The 16,308-nt window shown below is 48.9% G+C and overlaps 1 protein-coding gene across 4 annotated transcripts in view; it reads left to right on the top strand.

The window, feature by feature from the left end:
* LOC146863596 (sphingomyelin phosphodiesterase 5-like) overlaps positions 1-16,308 on the top strand; it is a 198,214-nt gene that overhangs the window by 175,744 nt on the left and 6,162 nt on the right. For 2 of the 4 annotated variants that reach the window (XM_085627607.1, XM_085627608.1), the window contains exon 7: positions 15,876-16,029. The exons of 1 other annotated variant lie outside the window; for it this stretch is intronic. In XM_085627607.1, coding sequence (XP_085483733.1) covers positions 15,876-16,029 — 154 coding nt within the window. Of the gene's footprint in view, positions 1-15,367; positions 16,030-16,308 lie in introns of all 4 variants that reach the window. One more of the 4 variants, XR_014969041.1, reaches the window with a different exon arrangement.

Genomic DNA, 16,308 nt, shown 5'->3' with positions numbered 1-16,308 from the left:
ACGTCCGAGCTGCTTTGAGACCAGCACGCAAGGTCTGGCGCAGAGCCTTCCCGTACCTGGCTGGTACTAAGACTGTCCCGCTACCCTATCCCTCCAAGGACATTGAGACTCTTACTGGATCACTCGATCCCACCGTAAATATTGAATGTGCTACTGTTGATAAAGAACCAAGATAAGCAACTGATACGGAGTCCTGTGTGGTGGTGTTACTGGGCCTAGTACGATCATAGGAGAAGGACCTCTCCTAGGAGGCTTCTCTGCGGCGCTCGGCTATAACTTTGCGGTAGGAAGGTGCCCCGGAGTAGTCCCCCCGACTCCCCGGTGGTCCTCCCTCCAACACCCACGAAGTCTGTCGAGTGCTGCAGTGTCGGCGACCAGATTGGACCCAAAAAGCCTTGGCAACGGCAAGTCACTTTGAATCTGAGAAAGGACGTTGGTGCAGACCTGCAAGGTCGGGGGACTCACCCAGCGAGGGTAAGTCAGGGCACGTCTGAAGCAACCAGAAAAGCCCAATCAGAAGAGGAGTTGCCTTCGTGGGGACCTACTAGCCAACAGGCTAGCGATCGCGAAGGAGCCTCGAGCGGTCGCACTGGAAACTGGCCCACGGGTCACTCGTGGAGTGGAGGCCAGAAATCTTCGGTGCAGGAGATGCTCAAGGCTGGGGCTACTCGGAGCCTAAAGCACAACTTCAAGGAAGACCAGAAAGATGATGGATCAGCAAAAGATCACGGTGTCCAGGGGTCACGGTTCCACGTCACCCACGATAGCCACGGGCCTCAGCTTTGCTGTGGACTTAGGGTAGCCTCGGGGAAGTCTGGAAATCCACCTCTGGTGATGCAAAGACTTCGGCGTCCGGCAGGAGCTTCAGCGATGCAGACCTGTCAGTTGCTTCTTTGGTGCCTGCCAAGCAGGGGAGTCACTCCATGACCCCAAGGGAGATTTCTTCAGTCTTCTAAGCAAAGTAGAACATCGAAGGTCCAGGATATATGTTGCAGAGTTTCATCCTGGGCATTCTAAAGTCGCAAGGACTGGGTTCCCATACTTATACAATGTTTGGGGGTTGGACATACTCTAGGGACCCACCTATGAGAGGGTTTGGAAAGAGGGGTGGTTACACCCATTTCCTTTGTCCAGTTTCGCACCAGAGCAGTGGCAGGTAGCCCCTGCAACCGGTTTGAACTGGACTATGCACAGGGACACCAAGTGTGCCCCCAGTGCAGGACTTCAAAGCACCAGAGAGTGCTCCCGCCCAGCCCCAATACACATCTGCCTGTCTGGGGAGGTGGTTACACCTCCCCGGGACAGGAAACCTATTGTCCAGGCCTCCCCTGCCGGAGTTTCGGTCAGCAGCAGGAGGCCAGACCCGTGTCTGTGGCAGAGGCATCCATTTTGTGATGCTAGGGCTGTAGAAAGTCCTACCGGTTTAGACCAGTGTGAACATGTCTCTCTCTCTAGAAGGGTAGAATGTTACCCCCGCCGCCAGCACTGGGAGGGGGGTAGTATTCCAAAGCGTTTGCCACCAAACACGAGTTGTTTCCGTGCAGCCAGTCAAAAGTTAGCATTTACCGCAAGGTTATAATGCACTTAAGAGTATATGGTCAGGCTGCACCACAAACAGCATCAGAGGAGGTATTCCGAACGCTGCAGAGGGGCTCTGCTCATGCAGGGGCACCCTCTCACATAAAAACCAAGCACTCTGCCTTCAGGATTGTTAAGGCCTGCCATAGGAGTGACTTATAGGTTTTATATGTGTGTGCAATGGTAGTGATATAGGTAGCCTATACCACAGTAAGGGGTGCAAGCACCACCTTACCCAGGCTGCAGTTGCAAACCTGTGGTGCCATTTTGGAGTGCTTCCCAGGGGTGGCATAATACATGCTTCAGCCCCTGGTAGGCCTCTGAGGTACATAGTATAACATATACTAGGGGCCTATAAGGCACTCCAGAATCCAATTAGAAATGTACCTAATGTACATGGAAACCATTTTATAGAGAAAGCAGCTAGGCTGTGGTCCTGATTAGCAGGGCCACAGCCAGACTAAGGTCGAAAAACAGTGAAACACCTGCAAAAAGTGGGGGTACCCATGTAAAGCAGATCCTACTCTCCTACACAACCCCCCCCCAAAAAAAGCAGGGACATTAAACTAACCTTGACCAGTGAGTCTTCATGTTTTAAGTGGAAATACCTAGAGAGTCCATCTGCATTGGCATGGTTAATCCCAGGTCTCTGTTCCACTGTGAAGTCCATCCCCTGTAGGGACATGGACCACCTAAGCAGTTTGGGGTTTCCACCCTTCATTTGTTTTAGCCATACAAGGGGCTTATGGTCTGTCTGAACAAGGAAGTGAGTACCAACCAAGTATGGCCTCAACTTCTTCAGAGCCCAAACCACAGCAAAGGCCTCCCTCTCAATGGCTGACCAACGTTTCTCTCTAGGGGTCAGCCTTCTGCTTATGAAAGCTACTGGCTGATCCTGACCTTCATCATTCAATTGTGACAGCACAGCCCCAACCCCCAATTCAGATGCATCTGTTTGGACAACGAACTTCTTGGAGTAGTCAGGACTCTGCAGAATGGGAGCAGTGCACATAGCCTGCTTCAGGTGTCAAATGTCTTTTGACAGCTAGCTGTCCACTGAGCCTTTTTGGTCATTTGCTTAGAAGTTAAGTCATTCAGGGGTATCACTATTGATCCATACCCATTGACAAATCTCCTATAGTACCCAGTCAGGCCTAAGAAGGCTCTCACCTGATCTGGGTAGTTGGAGCAACCCAGTCCATGATGGTCTGGATTTTGCTCTGTAGTGGTTGAAACTGGCATCCACCAAGGTGGCCAAGGTACACAACCTGACTCTGCCCTATCTGGCACTTAGTAGCCTTGATAGTTAGGCCTGCCCTTTGCAGGGCCTCAAACATTCCTCAGGTGGACCAGGTGATCCTCCCAGGTGGAGCTAAAGACAGCAATATCATCTAGATATGCTGCACTAAAGTCTTCAAGGCCTGCAAGGACTTGATTCACCAACCTTTGAAAGTGGCAGGTGCATTCCTCAAACCAAAGGGCATTACCACAAACTGATAGTGCCCACTAGGGGTAAAAAATGCCCTCTTTGGCTTTGCATCATCAGCTAGTCTGATCAGCCAGTAGCCAGCTGTCAGGTCAAATGTGCTTAGAAACTTGACTGAGGCCAAAGTATCTATTCGCTCATCGGCCCTGGGGATGGGCATCAGTCCTAGTGACTTCATTGAGACCCCTGCAGTCTACAAAAAAAACGAATTTCTCTCTTGCCATCTGTGGTGGGAGGTTTAGGTACCAGGACTACTGGACTAGCCCAAGGGCTAACTGAGGGTTCAATCACTCCCATATCCAACATCTTTTGGACTTCTGTCCTTATACAGTCCCTGACATGGTCAGGTTGCCTGTAGATCTTATTCTTCACAGGCAGACTGTCCCCAGTGTCCACTTCATGAGTACACCAGGTGGTCTGACTTGGAGTCAGAGAAAACATGTGTCTGAACTGGCCGAGAAGGTTTCTGCAGTCAGTTTGCTGCTGGGCAGTGAGGCTGCCTGCCAAGGCTACACCATCAGCTGACCCATCATCAGGGTTCTGAGAAAGCAGGTCAGGGAGTGGGTCACTCTCTTCCTGTCCTTCATCAGTAGCCATGAGCAAGCGCATGTCTGGTTACGTCTGTTGACATGAAGTACCCTATGGGGACTCCTAGGGGTTCCAAGGTCTACCAAGTAGGTAACATCCCCTTTCTGTTCAACTATTGTATGGGGGCCACTCCATTTGTACTGGAGGGCTGCTGGGGCCACAGGCTCCCCAACACCCACACTTTCTGTCCTGGCTGGTAGACAGTCAGTACAGCCTTTTGATCATGCCAGGTGTTTTGTAATTCCTGGCTAGCCTCAAGGGTTTTGGTTGCTTTTTTCATATACTCAGTCATCCTGGAGCGGAGACCAAGTACATAGTCCACTATGTCCTGTTTGGGGGGCTTGAGAGGTAACACCCATCCTTCCTTAACCAGACACAATGGACCCCTGACAGGGTGACCAAACAAAAGTTCAAAAGGGCTGTAACCAACCCCCTTTTGAGTCACCTCCCTGTATGCAAATAAAAGACAGGGCAAGAGTATGTCCCATTTTCGCCTAAGCTTTTCTGGGAATCCTTTAATCATGCCCTTTAAGGTTTTGTTGAACATTTCAACTAAACCATTGCATTGTGGGTGATAGGTTGTGGTGAACTTGTAGTTCACTCCACACTCCTTCCACCTATGCACCCAGCTTCCCTGGGTGAGGTAACTCGAGTACTCCGGTGCGCTCGTGGGTGCTAGCCCTAGAACTTCTTAAGTCCAAAAGGGTTTGGTCCTGACTCTATCCTAAATGTCCCTAATCTTTACATTTCCAACCGCGACATTGCCATAGAAGATAACGGGAACCCGCGGTTGTGTTTACACACTGCATACAGTCCCCGTGGGTCCCTTGTGTCACTACCTTGGGTGGTTCCTTGGGGTCCCAGCGATTCTAGAGGCTATAGGCCTAGTGTCTATTCCAGTCGTGGGTCTTATACCACTTTTTTGGTATATGGTTTGGTACGCCTCTAGGGCCCAAACGTGTATTTGTGCTATTACTGACAATTGCTGGCTTGTAAACTAAGTACTTCGAACTCCAGTCTCATAAAGAGATTAGAGGGGTGTGAATTATACTAAATACATATATTTTAAATATATACCTGGTGTGGTTGTCTTTTCATTTGATCATTCAAGAGATTATAGACTGGTAAAACAAGCTGCTTTACATTCCTCCAAGACTTAGCCTGAAGGCTGCTCTCCATAGCTACCACTAGGATAGCTTTCAATAAAGGTTGTCTTTAACCTATCACCATAAGGGTTGTTTGGACTGATACAAGGTGCCCACTAGAACTAGTGGACAGCATATTTCGGGCCACCTTCTCACACCCTGTTCTAGTAGGGATCACTACTGTAGTCATGGTAATCAAGATACATATTATAAGATAACCCGTGTTCACCCTCTGGCAGCTTGGCACAGAGCAGTCAGGCTCACCTAAAGAGGCCATGTGTAAAGTACTGTGCTGGGAGGTGAGGCAGTGTGCTCCCATCCCCCTTTGTTTGAAAAGGCTCGCTTGAGCCACTGAGCTGACGAACTCTTGGCGATGCACCTGTGCGCCAGAGAGAGGTACTGAGACCTGAGAGACTATGGCAGCCATTCCAGCAACCCCAGAAGGAATTTTCGTTTTTTATCTCTACTGAAGACGGATAATATCCAGAAACACATGTGTCTAGAGATTCACAGCACTAACCTGCACCAACTTTGGTGAACCACTACAGCTAAAATTCAAGTAAGAAATCACTGTGAACTGCATTTACCACAATGCTAAGGGGCGAACTGTGCTGGGAGGTGAGGCAGTGTGCTACCATCCCCCATTCATGTGTAAAGTATCCCGACTCTGCCCTATCTGGCACTTAGTGGCCTTGATAGTTAGGTCTGCTTTTTGCAGGGCCTCCAAAACATTTCTTAGGTGGACCAGGTGATCCTTCCAGGTGGAGCTAAAGACAGCAAATTCATCCAGATATGCTGCACTATAGGCTTCCAGGCCTGTAAGGACTTTGTTCACCAACCTTTGAAAAGTGGCAGGTGCATTTTTCAAACCAAAGGGCATCACCACAAATTGGTAATGCCCACTAGGGGTAGAAAATGCTGTCGTTGGCTTTGCATCATCAGCTAGTCTGATCTGCCAATAGCCAGCTGGCAGGTCAAATGTGCTTAGAAACTTGGCTGAGGCTAAAGTGTATATCAGCTCATCTGCCCTGGGGATGGGATGGGCATCAGTCCTAGTGACTGCATTGAAACCCCTGTAATCCACACAAAACATAATCTCTCTCTTGCCATCTGTGGTGTGAGGTTTTGGCACTAAAACTACTGGACTAGCCCAAGGGCTATCTGAGTGTTCAATAACTCCCAATTCCAACATCTTCTGGACTTCCGCCCTGATACAGTCCCTGACATCGTCAGGTTGCATGTAAATCTTATTTTTAACCTGCAGACTGTCGCCAGTGTCCACTTCATGAGGACCTGGCTTGACAGTTTGGGCTGGACTGTGCCCATGAGGCATAGGGTCAAGGCTGATTTGCATATGGTCAGGTCTAAACTGGGGTGGCATGGTGAGCAAAAGAATCATGGATTTAACCCAGATCTCTTGACTGGGGGTGAATGTTTTGATTTGTTCTGCATTCCATCCATCAACTGTGTGTCTTTTGCTTTCTCGCCTTATGTGCGCCAGGTATGCCCCGGTGTGGCTCCTGGGCTCATCGTGCCACTGGAATCAAGCTATCCTGGCTGAAGAGGGGTGAAACCCCGAAACCGGTCCTAGGATGCTTGTTTCTGGTCCAGGGAGGACCTGGCTTTGCTGTTCGGGCTGGACTGTTCCCATGAGGCACAGGGTCAAGACTTATTTGCATATGGCCAGGTATATACTGGGGTGGCATGGTGTGCGAAATAATGATAGATTTAACTCAGATCCCTTGACTGGGGGTGAATGTTTTGATTTGTTCTGCATTTCATCCACCAACTGTGTGTCTTTTGCGATGAATGAGAAGGGTCTTGCTCTGGTCTTGTTTCTGCGTATGCGGGGGACTTCTGCCACGGCGAGGTCAACGAAGCGGAGGTTTGTCTTGGGCGCATGGAAGGAGACTCTCTCGTTGAGGTATTTGGGTCCGATGTTGTTGAGGGCTTTGTAGGCGTGAGTGAGGAGTTTGAAAATGACTCTTTTCTCGATGGGGAGCCAGTGAAGACCACGTATGTGTTGGGTCATGTGCTCGTGTCGTCGAGTTCTGAGTACGAGTCTGGCTGCGGCGTTCTGGATGGTTTGGAGTCTGTGTAGGAGAGTCTTGTTAAGTCCGGCATAGAGGGCGTTGCCGTAGTCAAGTCTGCTGGTTATGAGTGCTTCGGTGACGGTCCTTCTGCAGTCAGAGGGGATCCATTTGAAGGTCTTACGGAGGTTCCGAAGGCAGTTGAAGCTGGTGGAGGCGACGGCGTTGACCTGGCGGTTCATGCAGAGGGAGGAGTCGAGGATGATCCCGAGGTTCCGGGTGTGGTCAACGGGGGTGGGTGTGGTCCCGAGGGCAGACGGCCACCAGGTGTTATCCCAGGCAGTGGAGCAGGGTCCGAGGATGAGGGCCTCGGTCTTCTCCGAGTTGAGCTTCAGATAGCTATCCCTCATCCAGGTTGCTACATTCTTCATTCCTTCCTGGAAGCAGAGTCTGTTATCATCTGGATTATTCGTGAGGGAAAGGATGAGCTGGGTGTCGTCGGAATAGGATACGATGCTTAGTCCACGTTGTCTGACGATGGCGGCGAGAGGGGCCATGTAGATATTGAAGAGTGTAGGGCTGAGAGATGATCCCTGTGGGACTCCGCAGTTGATGTTGGTGGGTTCCAAGAGGAAGGGAGGGAGTCTGATCCTCTGCGTTTGGCTGGTGAGGAATGATTGGATCCAGACGAGGGCGGTTCCTTGTATCCCTGCATCATGAAGTCTGGCTGTGAGAGGGCGATGTGAAACGGTGTCAAAAGCCGCGGAGAGGTCTAGTAGGATGAGGGCCGCCGTGTATCCCTGGTCCAGTAGCATGCGGATGTCATCAGTGGCGGGTAGGATGGCGGTCTCAGTGCTGTGGTTTCTGCGGAATCCAGATTGGGAGGTGTCCAGGATGGAGTTGTCTTTGACAGTTGGCCGCGAAGGGAAGGAGAGAGATGGGCCGGTAGTTTTTCAGGTCCGTGGGGTCTGCCGTAGGTTTCTTGAGGAGGGGTTTTACCGCAGCCCTTTTCCAATCGTCTGGGCAGATGTGGGATGTGAGTGAGGTGTTGATGGCGAGACCCAGTTCGGGTGCAATGGCGGCAGCGGCTCTGTGGAATATGTGCGGTGGGCAGGGGTCTGTAGGTGCTCCAGAGTGGGTTTTCTTCATAGTAGTGATGATGAGTTCGATGGAGGCGGGTTCCCAAGACGTAATGGTAGGCTTGTTGGTGATGATGGGTCAGGGGTGGTGTCGGGGGTGGGTTCGCTGAAGTTGTCATAGAGGTCTTTGATCTTACGATGGAAATAGGAGCTGAGCCTGTCGCAGAGTTCCTGGGAAGGAGCGATGTCTGTGTCTTCGCTGGCGGGTCTTGAGAACAGCGGAATTATGTTGAATAGTTCTCTTGTGTCAGTGGCGTTTGTCTGGATTTTGTCTTTCATGAGGGTCCATTTGGTGACTCTTATGCCCTGGTGGTATTCTTTCAGGGCGTTCTTGTGGTTGGTCCGTGCTTCTGTGGTTTTCTGGTTCTGCCAGGTTTTCTCGAGGCGTATGCAGCACGTCTGGCCTCTTGGAGTTCTGTGGTGAACCAGGTGGCCTTTAGAGGGCATTCAACAGGGAGGTCTGTACATACCACAACCTTCTTAGGGCCAGTTACCCCTCCCCAGGTGAAATTAGCAACTGCCAAGGAATGGTCTGTTCGGATATTGCTAGCATTGGTCACTTGGTACATTTCCCCTAGTATAATTTGTTCAGGAGCCACAAGATCTTTTGTCACCATTGTGACACTTGCTCCTGTGTCCCTGAATGACAAGGCCTCTTTTCCATTTATCAAAGGCTGCTGTCTGTATTTGCCCAGATTCCTGGGACTGACATCCCAAATCAGTGCAGCCTGAGTAGGAACTCTCACTAGGCCAGAGTCCATCTCAGAACCCAGGGTCAACCCTACTACACCCTTATTCTGAGTACCACCACTTGGAGCTGAACTAGGTTGAACAGTTGCCTTAGGGGCAATGGTGGCTGGATTTGAGTCCTTGGACTTGGTACAATAACTTGTCCAATGGGTTTTCTGTTTACAGATTTTACACCGTGGTTTCTGTTGGCCTTTTCCTTTGTTAGATTGGGACTCCCCACCAGATGCAGATTTTTGGGGCGCTTGAGAAGACTTCTGGTCTTTAACCTTGTCAGAGTTCTTAGAATCTTGCTTCTTTGGGTCACCACCTTGGTTCTGAACCTTCTGCCTCACCCTGGTTCTGACCCATTTGTCCGCCTTCTGGCCCAATTCTTGGGGAGAGGTCAGATCAGAGTCTACCAGGTACTGGTGCAACAGCTGATATTGGCAATTATTAAGGATCTGCTCCCTCATTATCCGATTGTACAATCCTTTGAAGTCACACACTTTACTGCCCAATAACCAACCTTCCAGAGCCTTAGCAGCACAGTCAACAAAGTCAACCCAGTCCTGATTCTGTGTCTTTTGGGTATCTCTAAACGTTAACCTGTATTGTTCAGTGGTTAGGCCAAACCCATCAATCAGTGCACTCTTCAAGACTTGGTGATTGTCAGCATCCTCTTCTCTTACAGTGAGGAGCTTGTCTCTACATTTGTCTGCAAAGGAGAGCCACGAGATTGCTGCCCACTGCTCCAGAGGGACCTTCTGTCCTTCACAGGCCCTCTCAAGTGCAGTTATCCATTTGTGAATGTCATCCCCACTCTGGTAGGGAGGGACAATCTTGTTCAGGTTCCTATGGCCATGAGTATATTCTCTACTTCTTGGGACACTGTTGCTGCCACCATGGGGCTCTAGCCCCCATCTTTGTGAAGCTCTCTGGAGCTCCAGGGATTCCCTATCTAATGCCAACTGCTCTCTCTTGATCCTAAGCTTAGCTTTCTCAAACTCAAGCAGTCTGCATTTCCTCTCATAAGATGACTCCATTTTCTGAGAAATAGAGGTCCCTACAGATGTACCAGAATGATTAGATTCCTGAGAAGGAGATCTAGACCTTCTAGGTATTCTGTTAACTCTTCCAGGTGGAGTAAAGAGGGGACCCCTTGGGTCCTCTCCCCCACCATCAGGATAGATTGGATTGTCCAGGTTAGACTCATCTTGATCCTCCTGGTCAGCTTCAGTTTCCTGGTCCTGGATGTTTTCACTTCCAGGCCTGTCCTCATCTGCTGCCCCACCCAACTTGCCTGCCTCATCAGACCCTGGGGTCTTTCTGAGGTCGTCTCAAAGCAAGGCCTCTATGAGGCGTTGAATCCTAGGTTTCTTCCCTGTCTTCAATTTCCTAGATGCACACATGTTTCTCAATTCCTGAAATGAGAGGTGTTCATACTTAGTCAGCAAGGAGCCACTGGCTTCTGCTCTTGAAGACATACTAGTGTTGTGTGGGTGTTGCACCTGCCTACCCTAGTGGGAACTACTAATCTCTCTTGAGTTGTAGAAAGGGTGTGCTAAGCCCTTGAAACACAACTCTAAGTTCAGTAGAACTTACTGTATTCTAAACTTGATTTATATGTACCTATGTACCTATAGTGGTTTTCAGTTAGTCACTCAAAGAGATTATCTGGTAAAGCAATATTAAGCTTGAATCCAACCTCTGCACTCCAATGTGAGAAGTTGGCCTGGCATATGCTGTCCACTAGTTATAGTGCGCACCTTGCACCAGTCCAAACAACCCTTATTGATGATTAGATTTAAGACAACCTTTATTGAAAGCTATCCTAGTAGTAGCTATGGAGAGCAGCCTTCAGGCTAAGTCTTGAAGGAGTGTAAAGCAGCTTGGTTTACCAGATTATAACCTCTTGAATAACTAAATGAAAGGAGAACCACATAAGGTATATATATATAAAATATATGTATTTATTTCTAAAACACTCTCTACTAACCTCTTTATGAGATTAGAGAGCCAGGCACACAATAATACAATTCTAAAACGACAGTAAATAGCACAATATACAAGGGGCCCGAGGGGGAGACCAAACCATATATTAAGAAAGTGGTATAAGAACCAACACTTGACTAGACACAGTGCCTTGAGCACGTAGAATCGCTGGGACCCCAAGGAACCATCCAAGGTAGTGACACAGGGGATGCGTGCAGTGTGAGAACACAGCCGCGAGCTCCGTACAATCCTATGGGAAAGTCGCGGTTGGAATTTTAGAGTTTAAGGACACTTAGGAGAGGACTTGGAGCAAACCCTTTCAGACTTAGAAAGTACTAAGGCCAGCACCCACGTGAGCATCGGAGTTCTCGTGTTACTGAACCCCAGGAAGCCGGGTGCATAGGTGTCAAATAGTGTCGGGAATCTTCAATGTTGTCAACGGAGAGTTGCTGCAAAGTGCTGCTGGCGTGGAAAGGAAAAGTGTCCGGTGTGATCCAAGCCTGGATCGAAGATGTGAAGAACCTGAAAGCAGAGGGGACAGAGTCTGGGTCACTTGCCAGTGACCAGGGGCACGATAGACAAATGCCCACCGATGTCAGGTGTTTCAGATGCGATGAGGTGAAGCTTGACTCCACTGCCATGGATTCCAGGAAGTGTCAATGATGACCACAGTCCGCAGGCGAGCTGTCCCCTGAAGGATGTCGAGTGCTGGGGGGTCGGTGTCCGGATTGGAGACCAACAAGCCTTGGCAACGGCAACCCACGCGGTGAGAGTAAAACGGCTTTGGTGTGGACCAGCAAGGTCCTGTGGACTCCCCAAGTGGTGGAGAGTCAGGGCATGTCTGGAGCAACCAGGTAAGTCCATTGAAAGTCAAAGTACCCTTCTCATGGACCCACAAGTCGACGGACAAGGGATCACGAAGGGACTTCGAGAGGAATAACTAAATACCAGCCCACGGGTCAATCTGGGAGTGTAAGCCAGCAATCTTCGGTGGAATCACTGCTCGGGGTCTGGACTACAAGTAGCCCAAAGCACAGCCTCAGGGATCGCCAAGAAGCATATGCTGCTGCAAATGGTCACGGTGTCCAGGGGTTCAGGTTGCACGGTCCCCACGAGGGCTTTGGATCTTAGGTTTGCTGAGAGCACGGATCAGCCTTGGGGAAGCTTGGAAACCCACCTCCAGTGTTGCAAAATCATCGGAGTCCTTCAGGAGCAGCGTCGATGCAAACCGGACAGATGCGTCTTTGGTGCCTGCCTTGCAGGAGAGTAACTCCTTTACTCCAAGGGAGATTCTTCGGTCATCCAATGTCGTGTAGATAGTAGAAGTTCTGGGATTCTGTAGCAGAGTTTCGTCCAAGTAAATATAAAATCCTGTATTCAGGGGTTCCTACTTTATACCCAAGGAAGAGGTGGGACAAACTCTGGGGACCCACCTACGGGAGGGTCAGGACAGAGGGGTGGCTACACCCATGTCCTTTGTCCAGTTTCGTGCCAGAGCAGGAGCTGAGTGCCCCTGCAACCGGTTTGAGCTGGACTATGCACAGGGTAATTACACCTCCCTGTGACAGGAAACCTATTGTCCATGCCTCCTCTGATGGAGTTTCGCCCAGCAGCAGGAGGGCAGACTGGTGTCTGTGGCTGGCAGCATCCATTTTGTGATGCCAGTGTCTGTGAAGCTGGTACCAGGTGTACCGGTGAAGCCAAGGTTCTCCCTCTAGTAGGGTGGAATGATACCTCCCACACCAGTTACTGGTGTGGAGGTAGGATTCCAAGGTGTTTGACACCAAACACGACATGTTTCCATGCAGCCATTCCAAAGTCAGCATTTACCGCGAGGTTATAATGCACTTAAGAGTATATGGTTTGACTGCATCACAAACAACCCCGGAATAAAGGTCCCAAAGGCTGCAGAGGCGCTCTGCTCATGCATGGGCACTCTCTCACATAAAACCCAGCACCCTACCTTCAGGATTGATAAGGCCTGCCATAAGGGGGACTGATAGGTTTATATGCATACACCAACTTACACAGGCTGCTGTAGCAGACCTGTTGTGTCATTTTGAATGGCTGCCCAGGGGTGACATATTATATGCTTCAGCCCCTGGTAGGCCTCTGAGGTACCTATGCCCTGGGTACATAGTATACCATATACTAGGGACTTATAGGGGTACCCCAGAATCCAATCTGTGGTGTACCTAAAGTAAATGCAATCAATTTAGAGAGGAAGCAGATAGGCTGGGGCCCTGCATACCAGGGTCCGAGCCAGACTAAAGTCGAAAAACAGTGAAACATCAGCAAAACGTGGGGGTAACCATAAGTAGCAGATCCTACTCTCCTACATTCCCTGGACCGAAAACAAGCATCCTGGGACTGGTTTCGGGGTAACACCCCTCTTCAGCCAAGCCCAGCCTCTTCTTTTCCAAAGCTTGTTTCCTCTCAGCCAAAGTCGGCTCTTTCTCAAGTCGGGCAAGTTTCTGCTCCTGCGATAACTTATCAAGCTCCAGCTTGAGCTTTCTCTCCTCCCTCATGTCTGGCAGCTACTCTGGGGACAGGCTCTTTGAGGAGACACTGCTCCTCACTCTGGGAACCACTAAGCTTCCAACAAGTTGTTGGCCCCCTCCACAAGCAGTCCCAAATCCACAGCAGATCCCAGGATCAGCTCCTCATCCTACTCCTCAATGTCCTGCTCCTCCTCCTGTATTGCGGGCCTCTGCCCAGGCTCTCAAAGCCTTCTGCAGCTCCACTTTCCAGATGAAGCCTTGAAACCCCTTTCAAAAGTCCCTAAGCTGGGCCACAGAGTAGGATTCTAACTTGGCCAGCTCAAAATCAATTACTGCCGGTGCTGCATCCCCAGAGGGAGACTTGCTTTATCAAAAACATTTTTTAAAAAACAATTAGCGACAATTGAAAAGGGTTTGAATTGGTCTTAGTATAGAGTTGTAGTGAACAATAAGCCACTGTATGGTATTGCACAGACACAAGTCCTATCCCCACCGCTGATCACCAATGTTAGAAATGGGGTCTCTAGTTGCAGTGGCAAGCCTGGGGTGTGTTTAAATTGCTACTTGTGTGGGTGGCAAAGGTGGTTGGGAAAGGGGTGGAGGAAGGCAAAAAGTTTGGGGTATCCTTCAGAGAGGGCCATTTTCCAGCAAATTCTTAGTACACTGTGTGGGTCTGAGAAAGCGTAAGGGTGTGTGGGTGGTTATAAATTACTATTCTAAATGGATTGAAGCCAGATTTGTGGATGAACCCGTGACTCTGGTGGTAATACATTCCTTGGGGAGGCGAATAGCTAATGAGGGACGTCCAACAGTGTTGATATCTGACAGTGATGTGCACTTTGTATCTAAGGAGAAGCAATTTTTCCATAACTATGGCAGAGAGAATAATACTTGCAGCCTTTATCATCCTCAAGGAAATTCTTTAGTGGAGAGAGCTAATGGGTTCGGTGGAAGAGGAGAGTGGATGTCAGAAGTGTATTGCAAGTGCAATCAAGGAAAGTTTGATAATGGTACAAGAGAAATTGTGGTATGGTGAGAAGCAATTTGTGAAGAAGTTGGATATGAATGTAGGTGATGAAGTTAGGGTCAAGTTACCGATCGGATAAAAATCAAAGATATAAACGGCTGCACAAGAGAATGAAACCCGGATTCTGGAGGAAGTTTCTCAGGAGCAATTTGTACGTAGTGGAGGCGTATAAGTAGTTGCCCTTTTTTGGAGGTCACAATATGTGACATCTTCCCCTGCCACTACAGAAGAATGTACTGTTTCCAATGTGCCTTGTCTCATTCAAAGCGTGTTGTTTCCGGTGTGTCTTGTCTCATAGGAGGTGTGTTGTTTCCAGTGTGTCTTGTCTCATAGGAGATGTGTCTGGTGTGTCTTGCCTTGTGGGAACTGTGTTGTATCCAGTGTGTCTTGTCCCATGAGAGGGGTTTTGTTTCTGGTGTGTCTTGTCTCATAGGAGGTTTGTTGTTTCTGTTGTATCTTGTCTCATGAGAGGTGTGTTGTGTTAGTGTGTCTTGTCTTGTGGGTCTGGTCTTGTGCATTTGTCTGCGGTGCTTTCTATTACACAGCGTGTGTTTTTACAATGTGAGGCTGTTTACTTCTGCGGGCCCTAGATTCAGTGAGTGTTTGGGGCAGATTAGAAGCGAGCCAAGAGGTGGGCTTTGGCTGCACCTTTAGGATTCAGAATTAGCTTGGACAATTTCTGTTGTTTTGTACTTCCTATGAATACCTTGACTACTGAGACCCCATTGTTTCCTACAGACACATTTTGTCTCTTCTTTAAAGAATGTAGAACCCCTTAACCTCTTTCTTTTAATTTAGTATAATTTATGTGTAATAAATTGTATTCCTTTTTACTAACTTGGGTTGTGAACTTTTAAGTTTGATTTCTTGACTTTAATGCTGCTTGGGTCCTACCAAAGTACTTTACAATAATTTTCTGTGAAAGGACCTTGTCATTGTCCGCTCCTGCTACCCGTGGTAGCCCCAGAATGTCTCACGTCTAGGGTACTACACCTACTGCTCGCCCCTCAAATTAATAATATAGTCATACAGTTTACAATTAATGAAAACTGCACATACAAGAGAGTTTGTCAAGGAAACAAAAGGATAAGAAAACAGAAGGTGACAGATTTTCAAGACTGAAAGTGATTAAAATGTGTTCACTTCAAGCAGATCCGTGATTACAGCGGAGGAGCAGACTGCGGCATGGAGTTGTTGAGGGAGGCAGCTTTTTGACTCTGATAACCATCAATAAAGGTTGTACGTTGGTTGCCACAGATGGGTTGCTGTCCAACTTGATTAAAAGAACACCCTGAAGTATGAACAGAGGTTCTCTGTAAAGTGATCCTGCCCTGATGTAGAATTGATCCTGTTCATGAAAGGATACTCCTAGAGGAGCTGGATTCCGGCATCCAGCTGAGCATCTCCAGGACTTTCACCAACACTACCTGGGGTCTTCTTTCCACAGTGATGTCTTGGTTCTCGAAGTTGCATCCATTCTTCACTCTGCGAGCTCATGTCCGGGATCTCATGAGTTCCCAGATAATGTTGGATTTGAGCAGTAATGGCTATACAGGTGAAGGTTAACCAGTCCTGTGCCTCTGAAGGATTGTTGGCTGACAGTTCCTTCCCATGGTTGCAATCCAGCTTGCCTCACTCGTTTCTCTCTTTGGCTGCTTAGGACTCTGGAGAAGGAGGAGGGCAGGCGGAAGTACATTGCACCCCCCATTAATCCTGATGGGACTCCAGATGACTCGGACGCTGGAGCCCCATGGACTGGACGGAGAATTGATTATATCCTGTACCGTGAAGGCCACAGTTCGAGTCTAAAATCTGTGAGTATTGGGAGCCCAAAGGAGCATCTTGTGAATAGATGCAATCGAAAAAAGCCAAATATAAAAGAGATTGGTAGAGGAGGGAACCATATGATGACATTTATGGGGCACCTGCTGAGGGTAAATCGATGCATTCACGTCTTTCCCAATCAGATCCATTTTTTGTGCCTTCTTCCAAATATTATCCCATGCATCTCCTACTGTATAAACCCAGTGGTTCTCTCACAGGTGCCCTCCTATAGAATCACAGAGGCTTCTACAGGTCTCCTCATAAAGCCT

This window comes from Triturus cristatus, chromosome 2_1, assembly GCF_964204655.1.
Source record: "Triturus cristatus chromosome 2_1, aTriCri1.1, whole genome shotgun sequence".
NCBI lineage: Eukaryota > Metazoa > Chordata > Amphibia > Caudata > Salamandridae > Triturus > Triturus cristatus.
The sequence above is the reverse complement of the archived record's forward strand: the minus strand, read 5'-3'. Positions and strand labels throughout refer to the sequence as shown.